Source organism: Panthera onca, chromosome E1 (assembly GCF_046562875.1).
Source record: "Panthera onca isolate mPanOnc1 chromosome E1, mPanOnc1 haplotype 2, whole genome shotgun sequence".
In the NCBI taxonomy this organism is placed as follows: Eukaryota; Metazoa; Chordata; class Mammalia; order Carnivora; family Felidae; genus Panthera; species Panthera onca.
Window position 1 is genome coordinate 15,037,009 of NC_138352.1, and position 26,781 is coordinate 15,063,789.

At 66.2% G+C, this 26,781-nt stretch overlaps 2 protein-coding genes across 6 annotated transcripts; one reads left to right on the plus strand and one right to left on the minus strand.

Moving 5' to 3' along the window:
- Window positions 1-6,386: 6,386 nt before the first annotated feature.
- Window positions 6,387-13,277, plus strand: FSCN2 (fascin actin-bundling protein 2, retinal). 3 transcript variants are annotated; one of them, XM_060645162.3, is made up of 6 exons: window positions 6,388-8,630; window positions 11,650-11,709; window positions 12,039-12,102; window positions 12,258-12,379; window positions 12,765-12,932; window positions 13,028-13,277. In XM_060645162.3, the coding sequence occupies exons 1-6, from the start codon at window positions 7,805-7,807 to the stop codon at window positions 13,231-13,233; spliced, it is 1,446 nt and encodes a 481-aa protein (XP_060501145.3). In that variant the 5' UTR covers window positions 6,388-7,804; the 3' UTR covers window positions 13,234-13,277. The 3 variants fall into 3 exon arrangements, with proteins under 3 accessions (XP_078294129.2, XP_060501145.3, XP_060501144.3); XM_060645161.3 differs by lacking the exon at window positions 12,039-12,102 and having other exon boundaries at window positions 6,389-8,630; window positions 11,553-11,709; XM_078438003.2 differs by lacking the exons at window positions 12,765-12,932; window positions 13,028-13,277 and having other exon boundaries at window positions 6,387-8,630; window positions 11,650-12,361.
- Window positions 13,278-15,694: 2,417 nt separating this feature from the next.
- FAAP100 (FA core complex associated protein 100) lies at window positions 15,695-25,988 on the minus strand. 3 transcript variants are annotated; one of them, XM_078437998.2, is made up of 10 exons: window positions 25,751-25,983; window positions 25,292-25,410; window positions 23,499-24,457; window positions 22,206-22,362; window positions 20,585-21,357; window positions 20,351-20,487; window positions 18,999-19,115; window positions 16,946-17,032; window positions 16,551-16,693; window positions 15,695-16,249 (listed from the first exon to the last, which is right to left on the minus strand). In XM_078437998.2, the coding sequence occupies exons 1-9, from the start codon at window positions 25,913-25,915 to the stop codon at window positions 16,562-16,564; spliced, it is 2,646 nt and encodes an 881-aa protein (XP_078294124.2). In that variant the 5' UTR covers window positions 25,916-25,983; the 3' UTR covers window positions 15,695-16,249; window positions 16,551-16,561. The 3 variants fall into 3 exon arrangements, 1 of the variants encoding a protein (XP_078294124.2); XR_013552176.2 differs by lacking the exon at window positions 15,695-16,249 and having other exon boundaries at window positions 16,657-16,693; window positions 16,946-18,867; window positions 25,751-25,988; XR_013552177.2 differs by lacking the exons at window positions 15,695-16,249; window positions 16,551-16,693 and adding an exon at window positions 18,178-18,867 and having other exon boundaries at window positions 16,955-17,032; window positions 25,751-25,988.
- Window positions 25,989-26,781: the final 793 nt, after the last annotated feature.

Consider the following 26,781-nt stretch of genomic DNA (forward strand, 5'->3'; position numbering starts at 1 on the left):
CGGGACACCCCCGAGGGGCAGCGAACTTGAAGGGCTGGGCCAGGAGACGGCGCCCAGCTCCGAGGCGGGCCCGGTGTGATTCCCAGGTGGGCCGCCAGGTGGGTCCCGCTAGCGGGGTTGGGCGCCTGGGGCTTAGCGAGAAATCCAGGCTGCACCGGTCTGCGCCGCCCTCTCCCCGCTACGCGGTGGGCCGAGCCCTCCCCAGCGCAGGGAGGGACCCCTACAGCCACTGACGGGGTTGGGGAGGCGCCCGGCACCGCGGGCCAGCCGCTGAGTCACTGCCGCCAGAGAGTGAGGGGAGTGGCCGGTGACCTCAGCCAGTGCCGACGCAGGGAGAGAAGGTGGGATTGGGGTCAGCCGGTGCCCAAGGCAACGGAAGGGGGAGGGCCGGGGCCTCGACTCAGCCAGACGGGGCCAGCCCACCATGATGCCCAGGTACCTTCTGTCCAGGAACAGACAGCGGCCACAGGGGGACACCAAAGCCAGGGCAGACCCGGACCCGATTCTTGGAATGCACAGTGCTGGTGCCCAGGGGATGGGGACGCAGGGGTCCAAGCAGCCATGCCCCGTCCGCTTCCTGGGCACACTGGGTTATTTTGACAGCTAGGCCACCCAGGCAGACGGCCAATGATAAGCAATTCAGAGAGAATGACATGGGGGCTCAGAGGCTGAGGCAAGTCCCAGGTCCCACGGCCAGAAAGGTGGGGCCCGGAGACAGCCAACTCTTTACTCACCCTGCTAGCTATGGGAGGCCCGCCCGTGTTGGAGGACAGAGGGGGTGAGTCCATTCCACTGGTCCAGGGGCCGTCCCAGGGCTGTGAGCAGCTGGGCTAGCCCCAGGAAGATGGCAGGGGGCGCTGGAGTGCCCCACCAGGGCAGTGGGGAGCCACAGAATGCCCTGGGGTGGGGTAGCGTGGAGGAACAGAGGTCGCCCTGAAGGTGGAGTGGGGGGGTGGGGGGTGCAGAGACAGCATACTGAGAGGAAAGACAGATGATGCTCTTGGGCATTCGGGACACCTCCACCTCCCTCGGCGACGGGTGGGTTGGCCCCACCATACCACCGGGGACTGCGGGAGCCCACCCCCAGGAGGGGCCCCTACCCATAAGCACCCGGAGCGAACCTGCAGCTTAGCTGTGCTGAGCACCTTCCCAGACCCCTCTCTCCAGGCCCAGCTTTACACCAGGGCGGACGGAGTTTGGTGGGCCCCCTGGCAGGGCGGGGTACCCGCACAGGCCTGTATTTTACCCTTCCTGGGAAGGGTCGTTTGGGGAGTGAGGAAAATCCATGTTGAAAATGTTCCCTTTGGGGCGCCTGAGTGGCTCAGCCGGTTGAGCATCTGACTTCAGCTCCGGTCATGATCTCACAGTTTGTGAGTTCGAGCCCCGCGTCGGGCTCTGTGCTGCCGGCTCGGAGCCTGGAGCCCGCTTCGGATTCTGTGTCTCCCTCTCTCTCTGTCCCTCCCCTGCTCACATTCTCTCTCTCTCTCTCTCTCAAAATTAACTAAGCATAACAATAATAATAAAGAACATGTTCCCTTTGGATTTTGAAGTCTTGACTCTGTGTCTTGTTTATGCTGTTGTTTTTGGGGAATGAGTGTCATTTGAATCCTGATCCAATGTTCAGGATTGTTTTGTGTTTTCTCTATGAAGCTTTAGGCTTCTCTGTTTCTGCCGAGCTGAGATCTCTGGGTGTGCTTCTGGTGAAGTCTCTTGGTCTGGACCACTTCTAGGCCCTGGCCACTCAGTACCCTTCGGTTCTGGTGAAACGTCGAAATGTCTTGTGTGCCTTCCAACACAGTTTGTTTCTTTCCTGGTTTATTTTTTTCAGCATTTCTGTTTTGGGATTTCTGTTATTGGGCGTCTTATCTCTCAGATGAATCCTTTAACATTATTCCTGTTTCTGCTCCGCGCCCCCCCCAACTCTCTGGGACATTTCTTTGACTTCTTCTGACCCCGTGATGGAATTCTTTATTCTAGTCATTATACTTTTCAACCTTTTTGTTTTGAGATAATTTCACACTTACTGTTTTCACATTTCCCACACTTGCCTCATTGTTCTTTATCTCTTCTCATTTCTCAACAGCTTGGGAGTTGGCCTCAGACATCCCGCCCTTTACTCCTTCATATTTCAGTGTGTTTTTCCTGAGAACAGGGACATTGTCTCACGTAGCTACAGGGCAGTGATCAAAGCCAGGCGATTTAACATGAATAGGACACGTTCATCTAAGCCATCTGAGTGTATGTTTTAATGATGGCTGTCCCAACAGTGACTTAACCCCGGATCACCTAGGTCATTGAGTTGCCATAAAGTCAGATAGTATATCCCCACGACCCCTGTCTTACTCTCTCGCCACTTAGAGCATCACCCAAAGGTGCGGAGAGTTTTACAAAAAGTGGACCAGCACAAAGGCCCGAGCTGATGCCCCTGGGAGCCATCTGACAGAGGACGGTGGGCACGTGCGTGGCTTTTCTCACTGGCGAGACTTCAGGCACACAGTAGGTACTTACTGTGTGTCTGTGCTTGTCGGCGTGCGGGGTGTGGGCTGAGCCTCTGCGGACGGACGGCAGCTACGTGCATGTGTGTCTGCGGCTCGCTGTGTGTGCGTGGCCGCGTGTGAGAGTGCCGGGCTGCCCTCGTCACCTTCGGAGTCGCGGGCTCCTGACTGTCCCTGCCAGGTGTGTGTCTGGAAGCCCAGGTAGACGGTAATTACCCCCGTCGCTTCTTGGACTTGATCTGGTCCTGATTCTGAGCCCCGTGCAGCCAGGGATTTACTCTCAGATATTCTTGTGAGTGCTCCCTTCCAGTTCCAGAAATATGCAAAGGCCCTGGGGTTTGGGTGCTGGAAGACAGCAGTGGTCACAGGGCATCTGGACTTGCTGAGAGGCCCGCAGTCCTGCTCTCATGGTCCCTTCAGGGACGCTCAGCCTTGCGGGGGCCCTGGACTTCTGGCCGGGCTCAGAGGTCTCTCTCTCTCTCTCTCTCTCTCCCTACACCCCTCCAGAAATAACCGCCCCCTCCCCAGGACTTGTACGATTTGACAAGAGACAAGAGACAAGAGCCGAGCCGGGAGACCACACCGGCTTCCTACCCAGACAGCGGCTCTCCACTTCGGGGGGTCGGGGTGAGGGGCGCACCCCGGAGAGGAGCCCATGAAAACCAGTATTTCAGGAGCTGCCCTGCCTTCAGGAGGAGCGGGGTTGGGGTAGGGCTGAGTGAGGGGGAGGGGCGAGGCCGGGGGCTGGACCTTCATGGGGAGCAGGTAGCACACGGGCGGGCACCCCCTGGCCCCCTCCCCACACTCTTCATCCCAAGGACTGCCCTGTCCTTTCTGCCCTGCAGAAGGGAGCCTGTCACCCTAAACCGCCTGCAGGCCTCCCGTAAACCAACCCAGGCCCCGCCCGTGTAAATGGAGCTCCAGAGCCGCAGAACTCCACCATGAAAGAATCATGAGGCAACCGAGCCTTGGGCCTGTTTTCAGGAACCATGCAGGAGGCCGGGCCTGGGGCGCCTGCCAAGCTGGCCCCCCCAGGAACAGATGCTGGGGCTGGGAGCATGAAAATCAGGGCCTTGGGCCAGGCCCAGCAGCCTCGAGGCCAGCGGGATAGCCCTCGCCTCGCCTCGCCTGGGGGGGGCCAGGTCCAGGAGGGGGCCTGGCGGAGTGGCCTGGCCCCCGGAGGGCACGGTGCCCGGAACCGAGTAGGACAGGAACTCTAACCAGAGCAGCAACTGTCCCGGGGCTGGGGCGGGGGCACTTGAGAGCCGGTGGGGCACTGGGGATTTCCTGGAAGGCATTCCCAGAGACTCACTGCCCTGCGGGGAGGGCACAACCGGCCTTGCTCTAGCAAGGGACCCGAGACCCGGGTCCGGGACAGGTGTGGCCCGTGGAGGTCCGTCCCTCAGGTGGTAGGGCTGCCCCGGTCTCCGTCCTGGGCCGTTTCCCGATTTCCAGGGCTCCAGGCCAGCCGAAGTGGGGACCCACCCCCTCCCCCGGCCTGTACACACACGGGGCCTGTGCCAGCTCACGCCACCAGCATCCGCATTGCCCGGGCACCCGGCCTGGTACACGTGCCGGTCGCCATGGCAGCAAGCCGTGTGCCGGCAGGAGCCCGGGCGGGCCTTGCGCATCCAAGGCCGGTGGTCTAGATACGTAGGACCGAGAGTCCTTTTCCCGGCCGCCCCGGGAGGGGCCCGACGGGGTTGGGGAGGGAGGCCCTCCAAAGCCACCCCCCAGCATCCCAGGGAAGGGACGGCTTCCTGAACTCTCCGGGGTCGATGCCAGGGGCCGGGGGCTTCAAGGCCCTCTCTGCTCCTGGCCACAGCCCGACCTCACTAAGTGGGGCTTGCAGCGGGGGATCTGTCCCAAGCTTGTCTGCTGGCAGCTCAGAGAGCTGAGGCAGCCCCTGCTTTGCAGGCCCAGCTTCCGCAGCAGGGTCTGCCCAGCTCTGTCCGTCTACAGCTGGCCACTCCCTGAAGGGGGCGCGGGGTGCCGCTCACACGAACAGCCCTTAAGCACCCATGAGGGAAAGGCACCTGTCCTCGAGTGACACAGGTCTGCAGCTGGTGCATCAGTCGGGCTGACATCCATCCTGGGGCCTCGTCCGGAGGTCGCAGATGAAAGCCCAGGTCAATGGACACACACGGGGGGCGCACGCCCCCAACCCCCAGGAGGGCAGTTTCAGAGGTGAGCGGGGTCAGGGGGCTTTGGAGGCCCCTGAGGGCATCCTGGACAGGCCCCAGACCTTGTGTGCCCCCAGACGGTGGCTGTGTGGACACCCCCTGGCGGGGGGCGTGGCCACAGGGTGGCACGTGTTTCCGTGAGGAGTGCTCCCCGTTGCCCGAGGACACCTCCAGCCCACCGCAGGCGCTCACGGGGAGATTCAAACCGACTCCCTTTGTGCTGCACGCAGCCTGATCACCCTCCGGGCGGCCATGAGCGGGCCCTGAGGCTGGGGTCCAGGGAAGCATCTCCGGGGCCGGGGCTGGCCCAGCAGCTGCCCGAGGCTCACTCTGCCCCGCCCCGTCCGTCCGTCCGCCCGCCTGCGGGCACCTGCACACACAACGTCCACACTGGTGCGCGTGCTGCAGGGTCTCAGCGCATCACACAAGGTCCAGACCTTCCCAAACATTCACAGTACTTACTGTGTGCCAGAGCCTCACAGGGGATCCGGAAAGGAACCACGACCCCCGGCAGGCATCTGGGCCTTGGGGCCGGAGGGGGGTGGAGGGTAGATCCATGCAAACTACCTGCCTCCAAGGAAGCCCGGGCTCCGAGGCCCACCCCTCAAGAGTCCCTTTGGGGCCTGAAAGGTCACCCCCTGGCTTAAACTGTGGGTCAGTGCCAGGCAGCCCCACCCCATGCCCACCTCGGGCTGTAGGGCCCCAGGACTGAGAGGCCACAGCCACTTCTGGCCCTGCCACCAAGAGGCCTCCTGGAGCCAGGCCCACTTAGCGCCTGGCAGCTGGCCGCCCTCCCGCTGGGCACGTGACGCCCGTGAGCACCCTGCCAGCACCCGTCAGCACTAATGAGGCCTCGGTGCTAATCAGGCATCCCGCGCTCCGTCAGAGCTGGGAGTTGGGGGGACCTTGGGCATGCCCCACAGGGCCCCCCCCCCCCCCAGATGAACTGAGCAGTGCTGCTGGGCACGTGTCCCACGGGTGTTCCCAAAGCCCTGGGAGGTGGCACAAAGTGAGATCCAGCGAGGAACAGGTGTGGACAGCATCATGGCTTGTACCCCCAGACCGCGGACATTTCCCTGGCATCGCGGCTAGGCCCGGGCCCCCGGGGCTTGGGAAGATCTTATGTGGGGACTATCTCTGGGGGGAAGACACGTCTCCCTGCCAGCGGGTACCTGGCACACAGCCCAGCCAGGCACACAGTTGGTGCCCCCTCAATGCGTGTGGGTCGCAGAGATGGACGATGCCAGCCCCCAGGGAGGGCCAAGACCAGCCTCACTTGACCAACCCACGGCGTGCGCCGAGCTGTTGTGAGGTTTTGTGTCCAGGCCTGTCTCCCGGAATCCCACTCTGGCCCCCGCGAAGGGACATGTAACCCTGTCTGTCTCCCCAGTGTCTGCATGGGCCTCCAAGGGTGCTGCCCAGGGCTTGGAGAACGGAGGAAGCACTCTTGGGTCTTGTCCGCCCTCCCCGCTCCCTGGGGCCCACACACACCCAGCCCCAGGCCCTTTCCCCCAGTGGGGGGCCCGTCATGGCCTCCAGAGGGTCGAAGGGGTGCTGCCGGAGCATCCGGGACCCACGAGGCCGAGGCGAGGCTCCGGAGGCTTGGCTGGAAATGCCCGTGGCCCTGAGCCCGTTCCCCAGGGAGGCCCGAGCGGCACACGCTGCAATGACGAAGAGGGCGCCACGGCTGGCCCGGGCCCAGGCCGGGCAGCTCTGCTTTCACCGCTTGGCTCCCAGCCCCGGAGGCAGGTGCAGGAGACAGACAGGCAGGGTGCGGCTGAGCTGACCCCTTCACGTCCCCAAAGATGGCCCCCGTGGGCTCAGGGGGAGCGAGTCTAGCCAGGTGGTCCCAGGGGCTGGGGCCGGGAGGGGCTGGAGGCAGGGGTGGCCGGCTTCCGGCCTCCCCCAGCCCGCTCTTCACATCTGACTGCTGAGAGGGCCTCGGGCCCCACAACCCCCTAGACCAGGCCCTGTAAAGACCTCACAGACCAGTCGCCCCGGCAACACAAACGACAGTTTAGGAGTCCCCAGGGCCACGCAGCCAGGCTGGCTTCGGCTCCGCTCACCGGGGGAAGGGGGAGAGTGGGCTCCCTGTGGTGCCTACAGCACGGGGGTGGGCTCCAGGCCTGGTCCTCCGGCCCTGGGTCCACACGGCCTTTGGGACACCATCTGCTCCACGCTCACGGTCCCATGTCACCTTCCCTCTGTGTGGTCCTTGAGGCGGGCATCGCTCTCTCCATCACACTACTGCCATCTTGGCAAACCGGGGGCCTCTCCTGGGCCCCGCACCACCAGGCCGCCCGGCCGGCCTCTCCACACTGCCTGCACCCTGGCTTGGGCCTGGATGCCGCAATGGCCGGGATGGGGGTGCCTGGGCGCACCTGGCCACTCAATGGCACTGACGCCCCCGCCTGCCACTCGCCCAGCCTGGGCCACCCTGGGAGAGGTACCGGGCGCGGGGCTGCGGGCTGCCTGAGTCGGGGGGCCGTGCTGGGCTCCTGGCACCAGGAATCAGAGAAGGGTAACTAGATCCGGCCGAGGATCTGGCGGCGGCTGCGGGCGGAGGGCTGCGATCGGGTTGCGGCCCCGCTGCGACTTTCCATCAGGCGGCTTTCTCTGCATCGGGAAGGAGCCGGGCTGGGCTGGAGAGTCTGTGCAGTGGGTCCGGGGGCCCTGAGGTGGGAGACACGTGGGAGAGAGGCCAAGAGGCGCGGGGGGGGGGGGGGCCGGGAGGCGGGGCACAGGGCCCGAGGCGTGGGCCTGGGCGGCCGCCAGAAGACAACAGGGAGGTGGGCGGCCCTGGGCGGGCGGAGCTCTCCAGCCGTGCAGGCCCCGGGGGCTCCGGCCGCTCACTCGTGAAGTCCAGGAGTGGCTGAAATCCAAGCTGGGGTAACGAAAGGCAGCCGCTGTCCCTAAGCCGGCACAGCTCTGATCCGCCCTCCCACCCGCCCTCCGCTGCCCGCGGGCCATGTAAGAACGGCCCCGGGGGCCCCGCAGCCGCTGGTCAGAGGGCAGCGGGTCCATGACGCCGGCCAGGCCTCCGGGGGACCTCGGGGGCCGTGAGCACGCGGAGAGAGCTTCCCGGGCCCCTCGGGGGCGGGGGGGCGCCGAGGGCCAGCCCCGAAGATGCCCACCAACGGCCTGCACCAGGTGCTGAAGATCCAGTTCGGCCTGGTCAACGACACCGACCGCTACCTGACAGCCGAGAGCTTCGGCTTCAAGGTCAACGCCTCGGCACCCAGCCTCAAGCGGAAGCAGATGTGGGTGCTGGAGCCTGACCCGGGGCAGGGCCCGGCCGTGCTGTTCCGCAGCAGCCACCTGGGCCGCTACCTGTCAGCCGAGGAGGACGGGCGCGTGGCCTGCGAGGCGGAGCGGCCGGGTCGTGACTGCCGCTTCCTGGTCCTGCCGCAGCCCGACGGGCGCTGGGTGCTGCGGTCGGAGCCCCACGGCCGCTTCTTCGGTGGCACCGAGGACCGGCTGTCCTGCTTCGCCACGGCCATCTCCCCGGCCGAGCTGTGGACCGTACACCTGGCCATCCACCCGCAGGCTCACCTGCTGAGCGTCAGCCGGAGGCGCTACGTGCACCTGTGCCCGCAGGAGGACGAGATGGTGGCGGACAGCAACACGCCGTGGGGCGTGGGCGCGCTCATCACCCTCATCTTCCAGAACCGGCAGTACTGCCTCAGGTCCTGTGACAGCCGCTACCTGCGCAGCGACGGCCGCCTCGTGTGGGAGCCCGAGCCCCGAGCCCGCTACACGCTGGAGTTCAAGGCGGGCAAGCTGGCCTTCAAGGACTGTGATGGCCGCTACCTGGCGCCCGTGGGCCCCACTGCCACGCTTAGGGCGGGTCGCAACTCGAGGCCCGGCAAGGACGAGCTCTTCGACCTGGAGGAGAGTCACCCGCAGGTGGTGCTGGTGGCCGCCAACCGCCGCTACGTGTCCGTGCGGCAAGGTAACGTGGGTGCGACCGGGCCGGCCGCTCTGACCTCAGCGTGGGGGCTCGCTTGGGGCAGTGGCATCGTGTCCGCGCGGGTGGTGACGAACGGTGGCAGTGCACGGGGCAGGGGCGCACCTTGGGCCGCGTGTGGGCGGAGGGCCGCTGGCTGCAGAGCCAGAAGGCGGGGGTCCCTCTCGGGACCACTGAGCCCTGGGCGTGCTGGGCAGCGGCTCGAGTGGGGGACGGGCAGTGCCCAGCAGGAGGCGGGCAAGGCCCAGGCCGGCTGCTGCGAGGGGCAGGGGGCTGCCCCCGCTGTCCCCACCCACCCCTTCTCTTCCACCGCTCCATTTGCTGAACTTTACAGGAAATTGGGGAGGGGGCTGAGGAAAGGGCCAGGAGCCAGCAGGAGCGGAGTGGGCGGGGCTCCGGTGGCCACACCACCCGTGCCTGACCAGTGGGGATCCTCCACCAACCCAGGGGTGGAATGAGGAGGGACATTGGGGTCCCTCCAGTCTGGTGCCCGCCTTCCCCCCCCACCCCCCGCCCCTCCGGGGCCTGGGCTTCTTGGTGGAAGGCACGGTGTCTGCCCGGTGGGTGCAGCCTGGTTCTCTGCATCCTGGATCATCGCTCACCTGCCTCGTGTGCCCAAGGGGCCTTTCCACGTGTGATCACACACCTATGGGGTGAACACGGGCAACTGCTGCTTCCTTGAGAAGAAGCTGAGGTTCCGGAGTGGCTGGGCCCAGGCCGGCAGTCATGGCTGGCCCTACTTGGGCTCCTGGGTGTGTGCACCCTGACCTGGCCCCTGGTCCCGCTGGCAGAGGCCCAGCCACTAGCCCCCTGGTGGTGGTGGGGGGGGGGGGGGGGGACAGCCTTGCTGTGGCTGTGGGGGCCCTGCCTGGAGTCAGGGTTCCCAAGACCAGTCCTGTGTGGGGACGGTCATCCGGCAAACCCCTCCCGCAGGCCTGTCTGGACCGTGGCCAGGTCGCGGGGCACAACGGAGGACAGTCAGCCCTTGTCCTTCCCAGCACAGGCCCTACAGTCCAGCCGCACGGCTCTCTGGCCTGCGGGAAGGCCCCTGTGGTTGGTTCGTCAGCAAAATGCAGCCAGTGGTGTGAAGGGCTTCCTCTGCGAGGGTCAGAGGAGGTGTTGGACACAAAGGCGGCTGTGCGTGTTCAGCTGGTGAGCAGGGCCGCGGTGGCACTGGAGGTGGCGACAGGGACAGTGCTGGTGGCGGTGGTGCCGTCTGGACTGTTCTCCCGTCTCGGGACCACCGTGCACCTGCCTGTCCCTTTCCCGGGGGAATCCCCTACTAAGGGCAAGCTCTGCCTTCCAGGGTAGAAGCCGGACACGCCCCACGTTCGCCTGCTCGGTCCTTTGCAATAAGCCTGAGGGCATATGACCTGCCCCCCACCCCCCATGTTCAGATGCTGACCTGGCAGCCAGTGGCCTGTGGGGGGACACGGGGGCTGCCGAGGCAGCCGGAGCTGCAGGTTCTGCCGAGTGCTGGTGGCTTCATCCCAATGCTGTTGCCGGCCGGGCAGCCCCAAACCCGTCTTCCTCCCCATGGGGTGTCTGGGAGCACCCCACTGGCCTGCACGATCTTCTTTTACCTCCGTCAACCAGAGCCTGCTTGTTTCTGCTGCTTCCACCGCTGGCCTTCAGTGACGCAATGTGGCTAACAGAAATATGGTCCCGAATGGCTCAAGGACACGAAGTATCTCATATGAGTGCAAGTCTGGAGGCCCCGGGGTCGTGGGGTCGCAGGCAGGACACCACTGCCTGTCCAGTGGCATCATCAAAGCCCTTTGCTCGCTTCTCATGGGGCCGCTCTCCTGGAACAGCTCCGACATCGGGCTGGTGCCCTCGTGGTCACAAGACGGCTGCTGACAACAGCCGTGTGAGCTGGAGCCCCTCGGCCACGGTCTGTCTGGAGGGGTGTGTGACCGGAGATGCCCAGGACGCTGGCCTCAGAGGTGGCAGTGGCGTGCGGCCCTGGCCAAAGCCCACAGCGCCCACGGGCACTGGACACTGTCAGCACTGCTGATGGGACGGTGGCAGTGGAGACAGACCCCGCTTTGGAGGGATGGCCTTGGGAGCCGGGCAAGGACCCCAGGTCTCACCCTCTCTAGCACAGGCCCTGCCTGGCGCCCGCCCCACCTTCCTGGGGACAGGCTTGGACAGGATCTGGCCCTGACCCTCAGGCCCCCATTCCCTCCGGCCCCACCAGCCGGACAAGCTGGAGGCCAGCCTCGTCCGGAGCTCTATGATGTGTCACATCACTGGAAACAGGGGCGTGGTTCATGGGAACATACCAGGGAGGCTCCGGTGCCTGCCCTCTCCCCCCACCCCACCCCGGCATGAATGTCCCCAGTGTCCCCCTTCCAGGAACCCCAGGCAGAGCCTCAGATAGTCTTGCCCTCCCTCAAGGCTCCTGGGAGACCACACATGTGAGAGGGGGGCTGGGGAGGTGACAGGGGGGCCAGCCTCTGCTCAGTGGACCCCAGGCCCCAGCTGTGTGTTCTGGGCGATGGCTTGAGGAAGAAAGGGACCCCACTGTGCCCACCCAGTGGCTTAGAGTGAGTTATAAATAGAGGCTGGTGTAAGGCTTGGGTCGAGAGGGCAGAGGCAAGCTGATTACCTGACGATTAGCAGAGGCAGGGGATTTGCCGGCACGGAAGGGCCCGGCTCCCGGGGCTGTGGCGGGACCTGGGCCAAGGACCTTCAGGGAACCAGACGTGGAGATCTGCAGTGAGCCCACATGGCCATGGGGGCCCCCGCCCTCCGAGAAGTGCCTTCCAAGTCTTAATTCCAAAGGTTCTGGATGGGAGCCCCTCTGTCTCCAGCGTTGCCCCCAAGCATGCTTTTCCCCACCTTTCCGCTCCCACCCCCCGACCCAGGGAGAGGCGTGAGGGGCTTCCCATATCCTCCCTCCAGGGGTCAACGTCTCAGCCAACCAAGACGAGGAACTGCATCATGAGACCTTCCTGATGCAAATTGACCAGGAGACAAAGAAGTGTACCTTCTATTCCAGCACGGGGGGCTACTGGACCCTGGTCACCCATGGGGGCATCCAGGCCACGGCCACACAAGTGTGAGTGTGTCCCCATCTCCGCAGCACCTTCACTTCCACATCTGCCACCATCACCACCTCCACCACCACCTCCGTCACCACCGTCACCTCCATCACCTCCGTCACAACTGTCACCATCACCATCACCTCCACCGTCACCTCCATCACCACCACTATTGTCACCACCACCACCACTGTCACCACTATCACCTCCACCACCTCCGTCACCATCACAACTGTCACCATCACCACCATCACCTCCACCTCTGTCACAACTGTCCCCATCACCACCATCACCTCCACCTCCGTCACCACCATCACCAGCACCATTACATCACCCCCATCTCCAGATCCATCACCACCGCTGTCACCTCATCTGCACCAGGAGGACCACTGGAACGAATGCCCACTGGGGTGAGGGGCAGCTCCTAGTGGTGGTGGGTGTGCCAGAAGAAGGCCAGTGTCTCCCCCTGGGGGGGTTGGTCCCGGACCTGAGGGGGACGGGGAAGCCTGACCCTGAGCGTCCAATGTCTTGCTGCTCCGAGGGGACCATGCCCTGCCTTTTCCAGCTCGGCCAGCACCATGTTTGAGGTGGAGTGGCGCGGCCGGCGGGTGGCACTCAAGGCTAGCAATGGGCGCTACGTGTGCATGAAGAAGAATGGGCAGCTGGCGGCCACCAGCGATTTTGTGGGTGAGCACTCCTCACCCGTCCTGGGGAAAGAGGGCTGGGCTCTCTGCGCAGAGACCCCGGTCCCTACTGAGAACCCGTTCCTGCCCCCTGCATCACTGCTGCCACAGTGCTTGGTAAGCAACAGTCATCCTTGCTGGTCCAGAAGAGCGCTCGGGACACCAGGGAGCAGTCGGAGCCCAGAGCGCCCTCATCTCCACCGTACATGTGGGGGGACCTGGGGCTCAGTGGCCGCGGGCCCCTTGCCAAGGTCACCAGTGGCCGTGGCCCACGGGGCCCACAAGAGGCGCCAAGAGTCCGGGGCCCTTTACGTGCCCCGCCCACCTCACCCAACCCGGGAAGGCGGCAGGCGCGGGGCCACCCCTCAGCCCCCCACTCCGCCCGCCAGGTGAGGACGAGGAGTTCGTTCTCAAGCTCATCAACCGCCCCATCCTCGTGCTGCGGGGCCTGGACGGCTTCGTCTGCCACCGTCGTGGCTCCAACCAGCTGGACACCAACCGCTCGGTCTACGATGTCTTCCGCCTGAGCTTCAGCGACGGCGCCTACCACATCCGAGGTGCGGATCCGGACGGGAGTCGGGGGCGGGGGGCGGGGACGCGGCGATCGGAAGGGCCCGACAGGACCCCCGCCGACCGCGTCCCCCGCCCCCAGGCCGTGGCGGCGGCTTCTGGTACACCGGCAGCCACGGCAGCGTGTGCAGCGACGGCGAGCGCGCCGAGGACTTCCTCTTCGAGTTCCGCGAGCGCGGCCGCCTGGCCATCCGCGCCCGGAGCGGCAAGTACCTGCGCGGCGGCGCCTCGGGGCTGCTGCGCGCGGACGCGGACGCTCCCGCCGGGGTCGCGCTCTGGGAGTACTGAGCGGGCGGCCGGGCTGTCCCCCATTAAACCGTGTCTGTGTCGCAGCGGCCGGCGGGCTCCGTGGCGCCACGGGCGGGGAGGGGTGTACGCGGAGGGTCTGCGCCTCGGCCCCGGGGGTCGTTCGGCCTCCCCATCCCTCCGCGCCGGAGACCCAGGGTCGGGGAGCTGGGCCGGGAGGGGGGTCCAGCCGACGGCACACCACCCCTCCCGTCCAGGGCAGGGACAGCCCGGACCTTCTCTGGCTCCACCTTGGTTTCCCCCCAACCCCCACCAGCTGCTGTCACGTGTTGGCCACACAGCTGCTCCCCAACACCCAGGGAGAAGAGCCCCCCTTCCACCCGGTGGGTCGGGGTGGGGCTGCCTGGTCCGAGACCCCGCGTGTTGCAGCTTGCAGGGGCTTCGGGGTGAGGTGTCTGCTCACACTGTTCTCCCCAGGGGCAGGGTTTTAGAAAGCCCTGGAAGCAAAAGCGACCCCACCCATCCCAAGCAGGGCTGTGTTTGGCTAACCCTGGGGAGAGAGCCCCTCTCAGGCCCTGCACCCACTTGGTTGCTACCAGGCCAGGAAGGGGGCTCCAGGCCTCCTATTCCCAGGGCACGCCCCCCCCCCCTCCCCACTCACAGACCCTGAGCCTGGGCACCTGCAGGCTGGGCTCCCTGTGGCCAGGCCGGATACCAGGACAAAAAGTCTGTGGTTCACCAGCCAGCACCCAGAACCCCCAGCCCTCCAGGACCCCCACCCAGGCCGATTCCCCTTGGATGGGCTGGGTGACCTAGGCCATGAGGTGAGAGCCTAGGGGGAGAAGTAGAACCCGGGGGCTGGGGGAAGGGGTAGTACACGGCCAGGTGGCCTAGAGCCTGAAGGGAGGGGAGACAGCAGACGCCCTGCCACGAGGCCTACATCCCTCTCCAGACCCTGGGCAGCCCCTGCCCCTGCCCTTGCCCCTGCCTGGGGGCCCAAAGCCCCACCCTCTCCCCCAGTGAGTCCAGCCAGTGTGGGCCAGTTGGGACTGGGGCACTTTGGGGAGGGGGTTCAGGGCAGGGGGTGCAGAGTGGATGTGCTGGACCAGAGAGGGGAGGAAGGGAACCCCTTTCCCTCCCCTCCCAGGCCCCTCCTGGGCCTGGCCTGCTCCTGGCCTCACCGCCCTCCCCCTGCCTTGAGTACAAGGAAGGGCGGGACCCAAGTGGGTCCTTTCGTCCAAGGTGGCTGAGTTAACCCTTTTAAGACCACACACCAGAGCCTAGGGGAGGCAGAGGCAAGAAGCCACGGCCTGCGCTGCCCCCTGGTGGCATCCAGGGCAGGAGAATTGGGGGGCTCATCTACTCAGGGCTCACCCCGTGCAAGAAGGCAACAGGCCTGCGTTTGCAGGAAAAGATACCCTCGGGGGTCCTCCAGCTCCCATTTATTGACCTCTGCCAGAGAGTACACTTGGCCCCAGGCACCTGCTGAATGGAGCCCACACAGCGGCTGCAGGGGGCAGGCAGGGAAGGTGCCTGGGTCACCGGGAGGGGCCAGCTGGGGTGGCAATAAGGGTGTCTCGGCACCCCCAGTCCGAGAAACAGACTGGAGCAGGTGGAGGACGGTCTCGGGTGGCTCGGAGCCGTGCGCGGGGGACGGAGAACCACAGGCAACAGAGACGACGGCTGAGGGACACCCGGTGCTCATCCCGGGCGTTCCATCCCGGACAGGGCGCCGAGAGGGCACCCGGGAACACGAGACTCCCCAAGCACCCGGCTGGGCTGAGGTCGGTCCCCTGGCCTGTGTCCCATTTGCCATCAGCCCCCTGCAGATCTCCGCCAATCCACGAAGGTTCTACACAGTCCCCTTCTCTCCGCGACGTGTATTCTCCTTTTCCAGAGACTGCGTGGTCTGCCCGCCCCCGCCCCCACCCCACCCCACCAGGGGCATCCAGCCAGCAGAAGCGCTTTCCCGCCACTGCTGCTTCTCCATCCCTGCCTGGAAGGCCCAGTGCTCAGGCCTCCCAAGGGCGACCCTTGTGAAGGGCCCAGCCAGCGGGACGGAGTGGGGGTGGGGAGCTGTACGCTGGGGACCAGGGACAGCCAAGCAAATGCCAGGTGCTGGGGTGGCGGTCCCAGCACTGCTCTTTCCACACACTTGCGTGCCCACCGCCTCCGTCACTCCTCCCTCCTGCCCTGGAGCAGCCTCCAGTGTGGGGTCCGTGGGGCGACCACCCACTCTCCCGGGCTCTGACTGGAGCCCCCCACTGGCCCCTCTCCCTCCCCAGAGATGTCCTCAGTTCTCCCTGGGAGGGACTCGCGTGCCCTGAAGGCCGGGTGGCCACTTCACCCCAGTGCTGGGGACTCCCTACTGGCCCCCAGGACCACGGAGAGGCCAATGCGGGGTTCACCCAAGCATACCTGGGGGAGGCCCAGAAATCCCGGTCAAAGCTGCCACCCAACTGAGGAAGAGGGCAAGCAGAAATAAAACACAGCTGAAGCCAAGGCAGCTCGACAAACAGCGGACGTGTCTTGCAGCAGGGGGTGCCTCAAAGACCCCATGCGCACAGAAGAGCACCACATCACAGTCCAAAGGAGGGTCACCCTCCCCAAATGCTAAATGTGCCAGCACCAGAATGGGAATCAAGCCGGGCCATTGCCCAGGCTGAGGGAGGCAGCTGGGGGGCTGCAGCCCACCCCGAGGGACCCTGCAAACAATGCACAGTGCCCGGTGCTGAGTGCGGCCTCGGATGGGAGAATCTCCCGGGGGAGTGCTCCAGCCCCTGGGAGCGTCCTCCCAGCCGGTGAGCTCAGCGGCTGCAGAGAAGCAGGGCTGACGGGCCCACAGGTGGACGACAGGGTCTGTGGGTGGGTGAGTGGGCAGCCCACCCTACGTCACACCCAGAAACTTCCTCCGGGGCCTGGGCAGGCCACGTGGCAATGCCACCGTTCTGGGGTCCAGACCCCGTTTCCGGGCGGAGGGGACTTTGCTGATCCAGCTTCCAGCGCTCCAGGGCAGAGACCGCCCAGCAGGACCAGGTGCAGCGGGGGCGAAAGGAAGCTGTCGAAGGGAAAGGTGGGACCTGGGGGCGTCTCGGGCCGTCTGGGGCCAGGCAGGCGGGGAACAGGAACAGGGCCCAGTGCCCCGCAGGGCAGACCCCAGAGACCTGGCACTTCACACCCCACCTCCTCCGAGCACCCGCCCCCCCAGAGCAGCCAGGAGCCCTGCGTCCCGTATGCACCCCTCCCCCACATCTAGAGAGAGGGTCGGGGGCTGGAAGCGGTCCTTTCTCCATTGAAGACCCAAGGCCCCCGAGTCGTGGGAGGTCCGAGGAAGGCCCAGAAGGGGCCTGGAGGCTCACCTGGAGGGACATCACACCAGGAGGAGGCTGGGGCTGCGCAGCTGCTGGTACACCTGCAGGAGTCGCTCCGCCGTGGTCCGTGAGCCGGCCTCATCGTCTGTGCTCAGCCGGTCCCGCAGGGTCTGCACCTCCCGCAGCAGCGTCTGCGGGGTGGGGAGGGGGGAATGGGCAGCACTCAGACTCCCCACCTCCCTGCTGGGCACAGCCCCGGCCCCTCTGGGGGAGGCCCATCCTACTTGGGAGGACAGTCCCCACTCCCCAGGTGGCGGGCTGTGAGTCCTGGCAGGCTCCACTGTGCTGGGGACACCTGAGGCCTGTGCATGTCCCCAGAGGAGCCCAGCCAGGTCCCGCGCTTGCTGGCCAGGCTGGGGGGAGGCCCAGATGAGGGACCTCACCTCGTGGTTGACCTGGATCTGGTGGAGATACTGAACACGGAGGTCGGGTGGGCTGGAGCTCTGGGCAGCCTGTTCCACAACCATCCTCTGGTGGGGGGACAAGGGGCAGGTGGTTGGAGAGGACACTTCCCACCTCCCATCTGGAGGGGGTGCCTGGGGCCCCATCACCCCCGAGGGCCCCTCTGCATTGCCCGCTGCAGCCCCAGCAGGTTACTTGGAAGGAACGTCCTTCTCGCTCCCCGTTCCTCTGCTGCCCACTCCCTCCCTCGTCCTCACAGAGCCCTTCTCTCCTCCTTGGCGTCAGGACTGGCGCCCGCTGCCCTCGCGGGGGCCACCCAACCTGCCCCATTTGCTTTCTGGGGAAACCCAGGCAGCTCCTGGGAGCTCAGATCCAAGCCCCCAGACAGGCTCGGGCGGCGAGGCCCCACCAGCCTCTGCGGCAAAGCACTGACATCCGGCAGGAGATGCCGGCCCGTGGCAGCCGCTGCAGGAAGACCATGGGGGGGGCGGGGGGGGCGGCGGCGACCGTTACGTGGACCACGGTGTCAGCCGACAGGACAGACCGTGGCCTGCAGTCCGCCTGAATGTTCCTATCAAGGGAGCGTCTGCAGCTCCCTGTTAGGAGCCAAACCTGCCCCCAGATCCATACGTGGAAGCTGCCCCCAGCAGCTCAGCACATGACTGTCCTCTGAGCTGTGGTCTTTGCCAACGAACAAGGGAAGAGGAGGCCACGTGGGTGGGCCCTAAACCGACGTGAGCGGCGTCCTCGTAAGAAGCGTGCAGACGTGCACAGAGGACAGCCGCGGAAAGACACAGGAGAACACGGCTGTTTGTGCACCACGGAGGCCTCGGCCTCCAGCACGCAATTCCTGCCGTTCGTGCCCAGGCTGTGGTTGTCGTGGCACCTGGACACGAACGTCCCCTCCCTGCCAGTGGTCGGGTCAGCACGCTCCTTCCCGAGCGCCACGTTAAGCGTCAACCTCCTGGCTGCCGTGCTTGGCATGTCTGGAGACGGCCTGGCAGGAGCAAAAGGACGGTCGAAGAGGCCCCTCTCTGGGCACAGGGAACAAGAACCAATCCGGGGGCTGGTGTCCCCACCAGGCCCACACCCCTCTGACAGCTCGACACACTCGGGACTAGATCCCTGAGCCACATGTGCCACGGTGGGCACATGTGCCATCAGTGTTGCGTGGGGGGACCGCTGGGGTCACAGGCTCCTGAGTAGTGCCCACCTGCCTGGGCTGGTGAGGGCTCCTGGGTCCCCAGGGGGCACTGGAGAGTCTAGACCACCACCACTCAGGTCCTCGTCAAAGCCTAAACACCAAGACCGCGGGTTCTCCGATTCCCAGGTCTGGGATGGGGCCTGGGAATGTGCTCTGGTAAGTTCCAGGGGGAGGCTGGTTCCAGAGCCATACCGCAGAGCTGTCACCATCACTGCAGACCCCTCTATGACTGTCAAGGCCTCGTTCAGAACAAGTGGGAGGAGATAGGCCGGCCAACCTCGGAGCCAGAGCTCTGTCCCGCCAAGGGCACCAGGTGGGAGGTTTCGTTTGGAACCCGAGGACAGCAATGTGACAGCTCATCCCATGCCAGGTGGCAAAACGGGCCCCAAAGGCGTGTGAGAGGTTGGCTGTCACTCCTGCTTTCTTGGCAGAGACGTGGAGGCTCAAGAGTGTAGGCACCTTGTCCCAGGACCCACGTTCGGGGCATCTCACCAGGGCACGGCCTCTCGGCACAGCCAGGCAAGTTGGGAGGCCTGCACGTGAGCGTGACAGGTAGCACACGGACCGTCCTCTTTTGACGCAGTGCCCACGTGGGTTCGCGGCCGCGCTGGGGGGCCGCTGGCACACCAGATGGCGGTGCGTTACTGAAGCGTCATCAGCAAAGCTGCCCTACTCACCCCTCAGCTGCCCACAGCTCACCTGCACAACACGAACGCGCACAAGCAAAGAGGAGGGAGGATCGTCCCGCAACACCCACGCAGGCAGCCACGGTCCGCCACAGTCCCATGTTCCCACCACCGCACTCCGACCTCCCGAGCAGGCCCGTGTACCTGCAGACGCCCGATGACAGCATGGTGTGCCTGGCACAGACTGGCCAGAGAGGAGCTCTCCACTTGGATCTCCACGGCCTGCATGGGCCCTGCCGCGCACAGGTGGGTCACCGTCACCTGCAAAGCACGAGGAGCCTCGCTGTCCACGCACCGCCCCGCCCCACCCCGAGGGCAACTCTCAGAGGGCCCCAAATCCCCAGTCTGGGCCGCCCCTCTGCAGCCTGGAAGCGGAGAGGTGCGGGAGGGCTCCCGGGCCTGGGCCTCCCCACCTGCTAACTTGTACCTGAGAGCCCGCCACCTGCACCCGACCAGCAGCATCCCGTTGGGAACTGCCGCCCAGAAGGCGTCCCGCTCCCGTGGGACGGACACTCACGGCTCCCGTGGGACGGACTACAGCCACGGCACTCACTCTACAATGCGGTGACTCTGTGCCCACTCCACCGTGGACAGCCCACACCGGGCATCCCGGGTCACCCGGCAGCAAGGTCAGGGTTTCAGAAGTGAAACTGGGAGGGGACCGGGTGCCCAAAGTCAGCCAAGTGCCCCCAGGAAGTTCTGGGCACACCGAGCTCAGGGTGAAGCCCTGGCACAGCACGGGCAGGCCGGAGGCCAGGACGTGCTGCCTCGCTCCCCACGCAGGACCCAACGGCCCAGGGGCGGAGCCACTGTCCTGGAAGTTCTTCCTTCCGCAGCCTGGGATGTGCTGGGTTGCGAGTGCTCACCAGGCCGACTATCCGGCCCTTCCCACCACCTGGGGAGCCACCGTCAGGGCCCGGAATCGGCCCAGGGATATGCCAACACAGGCACGCTGATCTGGCCTGAAAGGCTGTGCAGTGGGCGGCCCGCCACCTCAGGGACAGGTGTCTTGGCAGCCCGGGCCACTGTGTGAGCCTCCAACGCTGGATTGTGAGAGTCTGCTGGACGCGACCCCAGGCCTGCCACCGGGAGCATCTTGGGAGGGAAGGTGTGTGCGAGAAGCGTGCTGGCAGTTGGTTCCGGGGTCTCAGCGCCCCTGTAGGGCAGGGGTTTGGTGGTTCAGGGCCTGGGGTCAGTGGGGTCCCGGAGTACACACTGTCGCCAAGCAATGCTGGGGCACCTGGCCACGAATTCCAGCAGTGCGTGGGCCCGTCCCCACAGGGGCCTGAAACGCGAGGTCCACGCTGCCACTGGCCCCGCGAAGGCTGTTCCGGCACAAGCGTGCGTCGGGCGGTGCACGTCAGAAACCTCCGGAAGGTTGGCCCCAATACCCTGATTCCTCTCAAGCAGCCCAGAGATGCTGGGGGCTCTCAGACGCCGCTCTGAAAACCACCACTATCGACACGACTTCCCCAGAGAGCTGACCCCTGGCTTGCCTCTCGGACGACAAGGTGGAGGTCAGTGCCGTCGGGGGCCACTCCCCGGACGGAGGACAGCAGTCGGGCCCTCACGACGTCCAGGGCGCTGTTCTCGGCAAGCAGCCACTGCAGGGTGGCACAGCCCAGGGACACGCCTGCTGGAGAGAGGCACCGCAGGGAGCTCGCACAGGTCCTGGAAGAGGCGGGAGCCCCGCGTCCACAGGCAGGAGCCAGGCCGTCAGCGACACCAACCTGGCTGACCGTCCCCCAGGGCGGCCCTCAGAAGCCCTGCCGACACCTTGATGGTGGCCACCGATGGGGGCGGGAACTTGGCCCGCAGGGAAGCGGGTCCGGCCGGCTCGCCGCCCAGCCCGAGGCGCGCTCCCAAGAAGGTGTCCACGGGGTCGCCAGCGGGGCTGCGCGGGCTGGGGGCCTGTGTGGGGGGCGCGGCCAGGCCAGGAAAGCGTAGGCACTGGAGCACGTCCACGGTGTGCTCGCTCAGGGGCAGGCAGACGCCGTCTTGCTCAGGCAACATGTCGGGGGGGCACCCTTGCGAGGAGGGGTCCTCGGAAGAGTCTGGGGGGGCGAGGGCCCCGCCCACAACCTCCCGGAGGCTGTAGTGGAGCGCACAGGACACCGTCACAGGCAGGTCCAGCGCGCCGTCCTCACCGGGACCCAGGGGCAGCGTCACCTCCCGCCGGTCGCCGGGGCCCAGCCGGTCCACGGGGATGGTGTAGGTGGCGGCCGAGCCGGCCGAGTCTGGGTCTGAGGCGCAGGAGCGGGGACGCACCTGCACACACCAAGTCCAGCCCCGGTCCAGACTGAAGCCGCTGCCGTTCTGCAGCCGGCAGGTGGCCGTCAGCACGTCCTGCAGCTGCGCGCGGCTCCAGGCGGTGGCAGTGGTACACGAGATGGGCCTGGGGCCCTCGCGGCTCGCCAGCAGGACGCAGCTCACGTTCATGGCTTCATTGAGGCACACGAGGGCCCGGTTGCGCTGGTCAACTGCCTTCTTCAGAGAAGACACCCTGGAAAGAACGAACACGGCACCTCGGGGACGGGCGAGGAAGCACGGGGGTGGGTGCCGCGTCCCCTCCTCCCAGGCCTGGAAGACACCAGGACCCGGCCCCGTGACGTGCGTCCAGAGAGGAGCGGGGGCCTGCCTCGGGGAGGCTCGCCGGCCCCACCGCTACCGGAGCCCTTTTGAAGGTGCCCCCAGCTGTCTAACTGAAGCCCGGCTCTGAGGCAGCAGGACCACAGGGGACAGAGGCTGAAGCTGACGGAACCCCACTCGGCGGGCCTGGCCTAGTCCACCAGGCTCATGGCCACGGCCAACCTCGTCGGGGCCACATGGCCCAGGTGGTGCCACAGCAGGGCTGGCCTCTCCGCTGCGCTCCCGGCCATGTCCTGAGCTGGCCCCTCTGCTCCTCCGCAGCAGCGCTGTGACAGCCGAGGGGACGGCAGGCACGACGGAACGGCCTTAAGCGACAGGGGCCCGGAGCCTATAGACCGTCACCCCGGGCCACACAGAAAGGCGGGTCAGAGGACGAAGCCGCTGGGGCCTTTGCTGAGACGGGGGGGCTGAGACCTCCGAGGAGAGGGGACCCTTGGGGGAGAGCTGAGGCGTCGGCACAGAGAGTCTCCCCGATGGCAGGGAAGACGCGCGAGCAGGGCCCAGGACGCGGCGGACGTCCCTCCCGACCTCCGGGATGGGACACGACGCGGCATCTGGGGCTCTCATTGGGGTCAGGGGCAGAGCGACAGGCCTGGCCCGAACCGCCACCGCCACCCAGGATGTCGTCCCCCCCGAAGGATACCAACCCCCAAGGACACGGCACTGGCCTCCACCCGGGCGACAGGCAGCCCAGCCGCTCACCTCTCAGAGACGGTGCCGATTCCGGAGAGCAGCTCCTTAATTTTCTGGCCAGTGTTCACCACTGTCGCTCTGGCGGGGCAGGGCGCCTCGGAGTTCAGGTCCAGGCTACAGGTCATCAGGCGGCCCCTGGCAGACAGGGCCAGAAGCCTGGTGCCACCTGAGGATGGGCACCCACGGGGCCTGGTCAACAGGCGAGAAGGGGCAAATGGCTGGAGGCACGGCACAAATGGGGCCAGAAACCAGGACCCAGGCGAGAGAGGGGGTCCTGGCGACGGCCCTGAAGAGATGCCGGATGACCAAAGGGCCCTGGACGTGGACGGGGGGGCAGAGCCACTGCCCACATCCACCTCACGCACGCGGCGTGCGGGCCACCGAGTCAGCCCGGTGCGGCTCTACCTTCGACGGGCCACACACGGCAGAGCTGCCTCCAGACCGAAGGGTGCCGCACACGCCCCTCGTCCTCACTCCGCACTCGCCGGGGCCTCCCCAGAAGCCGGCTCTCTCTAGCACCCGTTCCGTCCCCTCCCCCCACCCCCGGGCTCCTGGGGGGGCTCCTGGGGAGCCTCCAGGAGACAGGCTCCACCTCCTGCGACTTGGCCGCTGGTCCCCCAAGCCCAATGCCGCGGAGGCTCCGGGCCCCGGCCCGAGCTGCAGCAGCCAGAAGGGTGAGGCACAGAGCACGCCCAGGCCGAGCCGCTGCTGGGCACAGCCATCCACCCGACCCTCTCCCTGCGGTACGGACACTGGTGAGAACCGTCCACCCTGGCGTCACGGGCCTCGTGCACCACGTTAACGAGAGCGCGCACTTCGCTAACCGCGGCGCCGGGCCGACCCGGCAAAAACCCTCTGCGGCTCTATCTAGGGAAAACACAGGGGCAGAGCTCCGGGACGCCGCCCGCACCGGGGCACAGGAGGCTGGCCAGCAGGCCACACGGGAAGCAGGGCAGGCGCCTCCCACCTTCCAAAAACACCACCTGCCCCTCCTTGGACCACCCACCGCAGGAGACCCGTAGGTCACCCAGGTGCAGACCCCACCCGGGGCGAGCGGCCGGCTGCTGCCGCGGCCCCCACGGGCCACACGCGACCAGACACCCCGTGACCCAAAGGAAAACAAGTACCGACCCCCAGGCTACTCCGGGCAAGGAAACACCTGCCTGTCAGGTTTACGAAAGGCGCGAAGCAGACGGAGAGGGGAGGACGGGCCAGGTCGCGGGAGAGAAGACAGCCACGCGGAAAATTCCACCCCCCGCCACGACAGGCTCTGGTTTTCCAGGTTTAAGCAGCTGCTCGTACCTTCAGGCACCTCGGACAGCACGGAGAGCGTGACGACGCTGCACACGCTGACGCTGGCCGGACACAGCAGAGAGGGCAGGCTTCCCGGGCCCCTGTCAGGCTGCACGGGGTCCTGGGGGGCACCTCCCCGAGCCAGGTCCACGACACGCAGGTCCGAGGGGGTGCTGTGGTACACACGGCTGCCTCCGCCACAGGCTGCACACAGCACAGGCCCCGGGAGCCGGTACTCCTGCAGCTCCGGCACCGGATCCCCCGCCTCATCCCAGCTGGCCTTGACGGCCAGCACCCGGCCGTGGCGACCCAGCGCCACTAGGCAGTCTGGGTGTGTGTCCTCCACGTTCTCGCCCGAAGACTCTGTCCTCAAAGCTCCGATGGAAACGACGGGTTCCTCCAGGTGATGGAGAATCTTGACAAGGGCCTTTGGGTCACCAGGGGCCAACCTGGAGGTGACCAGAGTCTTCAAGACCACGCAGCAGAGCTGGCCATCAGGGAGACCACAGAGGATCACGGGTGATTCCAAGAGGGAGGCGTCAACTCCAAAGAGCAGCCCAAAGAGGGCCCGTTCCAGCGTGAAGCCCCCAGAGCCCGGCACACGGCCACACAGCCCGCTGCAGCCCGGTGGTGACACACAGCACAGCACTGGGAGGAAGCGGGGGGCTGTGGGCTCCCCAAGGCTCCCAGCCAGAGGGCTGGAAGTGGACAACTCCACCTCGCCGATCTGGCCTGGGGGCCTGGCGTCCTCCCCTGGACGGTGACACCGGAACAGCTGTACCTTCCACTGGGCAGGGCCCTGTGCCAGGGTGACCAGTACGTCATCGAGCACAACGAAAGCACACAGTGTGGCGTCAGGGAGGATGCAGGCATCTGGGTCCACGGGGATCACGGGGCAAGGGGGCTCACCGTCCTCACTGTCCTCATCATTCTTGTCGCTGTCATCCCCGTCATCTTGGCTCACAGACCTTCAAGAACCAGGGGACTGTTGGTCAGAACGTTCATAAACTCTCTTCCCAACAAACCGCCAGTGAGCACACGGGGCACAGAGTCTCCACGGGGAGTGACCTTGGTGAGGGGGTTACAGCCCCTCAGCAGTGGACAGAAGGCCCCCCAGGGAGCAGCTGGTCTGCCCCACTACCTCCCACCTGCCCGCGGACTGTTCTGACCAGTCACCCAGGGACACACGCGTCGGGATGTATCCAAGCTTCCAGAAACGGGATGCCAAAAGAAAATTCTCATCAGTGCAGAACCGTAAGAGCCCCCGGGGCCTAGGCTCTGAATCGCGGCCCCCACCTTTTTAAGTCCTAAACCAGCAACGAGCTGCCTGTGTCCAGCCTCTGTACTGGTACCTGGGTGAGGCCTAACTCCTCAACATCGGTCCCCCCCCCCAACTGACTCGGGGTTCAGGGTGCCTTGGCTGTGACTGCTAACCACAGGGGCCCACCTAAAAGGTGTGTCACAGCAGAGGGGACAGGGTCCTACCTCAGGCTGCACACTCTACAGCCTAGACCTCATTTAGTAAGGGTTCTCCTCCAGCAGGAGCCTGCTAGAGAATGTAGACGCTGGGGGCTGGGGGCACCCAAGACTTCAGAGCCGGCCCCGGGGCCCAGCAGCCCTACAGGGCTGGTGGGTGCTCACTCTGAACCTAATCCAGGGGGCAAGCAGAAGGTACAGGTCGCAGCAGGCACAGAAGCGTGTTTGAGAAGACAGAGGAGGGAGGCCACGGTCCCAGACGACCACAGTCCACCTGAGACCATGTCAGCCTCCGCCATGAGGGCTGCCCAGTGACCCCTCTTCACCTGCTCGCCTGGTCCAACGACACGCAGTAGACGCCTTTCTGGGCGCACAGCACGTAGAGCACCCCGCGGAGGGCCGAGAGCTCCAGGTGCCACACCCGACCAGGAAACCTGAAGACGGCCTGGACATCGGAGGGAAAGAGGCGTCAGGCCGGCCGCGAGAAGGACCGAGGGGAGGCGGAGAGCGGCACCCAGTCCTCACACAAGCTCCTCAAAAGCGCCGGCCCCTCCCAAAGAACCAGGACCCCCCACGTCCAAGTCTCCTCACCCTCGGAACCCTGTCCCCTCGCCCCGCCCCCGCGCCCCGGGTGGCCTGTCCCCCATGTCCTCCCCCGACCCCGGGCTCCAGACACCCGATTCCTCCCCGCATTCCCCGTCCGGGACCCCCGCCAACCCCTCCGCCCGAGAGCCCACCACCACTCCCCGCCCCTCCCGGGCCTGAGGCCCCCGCCCGGCGCTCACGGTCAGCAGATTCCCCTCCTGGTCGTAGACGTAGACGAGCTCGCTCCCGGTGGACACGAAGATCTCGGCGCCGCGGCACAGCACGCGGGGCTTGCCCGCCGCCAGGCCCCCGAGCGGGCAGCGGAAGCCCGCCAAGTACTGGACCCGCGGCGCGAAGCCGGCCATGGTGCCGGCGGAGGCTCGGGGGGCGGGGCGCTTTACGGCCGCCCGCGTGGCGGCGCGACCTCCGCCGTAAAGCGGTCCGGACGGGGGCGGGGCGCGGGGCGCGGGGGCGGATCCGCGCCGGGTGCCGGGTCCCAGTTTGGGTGGCAGGCGGAGGCCCCGCCCCTGCGAGGAAACTAGTGGGCACAGCGGTTTGGCAAAGGGCCCGCGTGTGTAAAGCCAAACGCGGGGAACCCCAGGGAATCCCGCCCGTGCGCCGCGCGGCCCCAGGCGCCCTCGAAGCGGGGAACGCCGCGGCACCTCCCACGCCGGTGCGGTGCCTCGGGGCTGGTCGGCCGGGACCGAAGTCGCGTCGCGCCTCCCCCGTACGCCGTAGAGCCAGGCAGGGGCCTGAACCCCGGGGAGGGGGTGGGGGTGGGGGGCCGGGGCCAGCGTACCGCCTCCTCTGGGCAGACGGTCCGCTCCTAAAGCGATTTTGTGGGGTTCCGGGGAGCGGTTGGACTTCTTGGAGGAGTCCAGGGCTCCCGCAGCCCGGGCGTTCCAGGCCCGAGGACGGGTCACCTCCCTCTGAGCCCACCCCAACCCCAGGGTTTGAGCTAAACATGGACAGAGGTGCCCCTCCCTCCGATCCTGGCCACGAGTCGTTCAGGGTGTGTATTAGTTTGGCTGGACAATGGGGGCAAAGGATCATGAAGAGGAGGGTATGGCTAACCAGAAATCGGTTTGGGGGTGAGGTGAAGCCAGGGCGAGACACCTCTCGTCCCCACCACCCTGGCTGCCCCTCTCTCTCCACATTCCCTGGGGCTTTGGAAGTGCTCACCAGAGAAGAGCCAAGAGCTCTCTCCTCTGGATGAGTCAGGAGGCCCCGA

Excerpts from the sequence above, each read along its gene's own strand:
- FSCN2 (XM_060645161.3), top strand. The coding sequence starts at position 7,805 with ATGCCCACCAACGGCCTGCACCAGGTGCTGAAGATCCAGTTCGGCCTG. Across the intron at positions 12,380-12,764 it reads GGCCACCAGCGATTTTGTGG|GTGAGGACGAGGAGTTCGTT; the intron begins GTGAGCACTCCT and ends TCCGCCCGCCAG. Across the intron at positions 12,933-13,027 it reads CGGCGCCTACCACATCCGAG|GCCGTGGCGGCGGCTTCTGG; the intron begins GTGCGGATCCGG and ends CCCCGCCCCCAG.
- FAAP100 (XM_078437998.2), bottom strand. The coding sequence starts at position 25,915 with ATGGCCGGCTTCGCGCCGCGGGTCCAGTACTTGGCGGGCTTCCGCTGC. Across the intron at positions 22,363-23,498 it reads GCTGTCCGAGGTGCCTGAAG|GTGGCACCAGGCTTCTGGCC; the intron begins GTACGAGCAGCT and ends GCCCATCCTCAG. Across the intron at positions 19,116-20,350 it reads TCCACCTTGTCGTCCGAGAG|GTGACGGTGACCCACCTGTG; the intron begins GCAAGCCAGGGG and ends CGTGCTTTGCAG.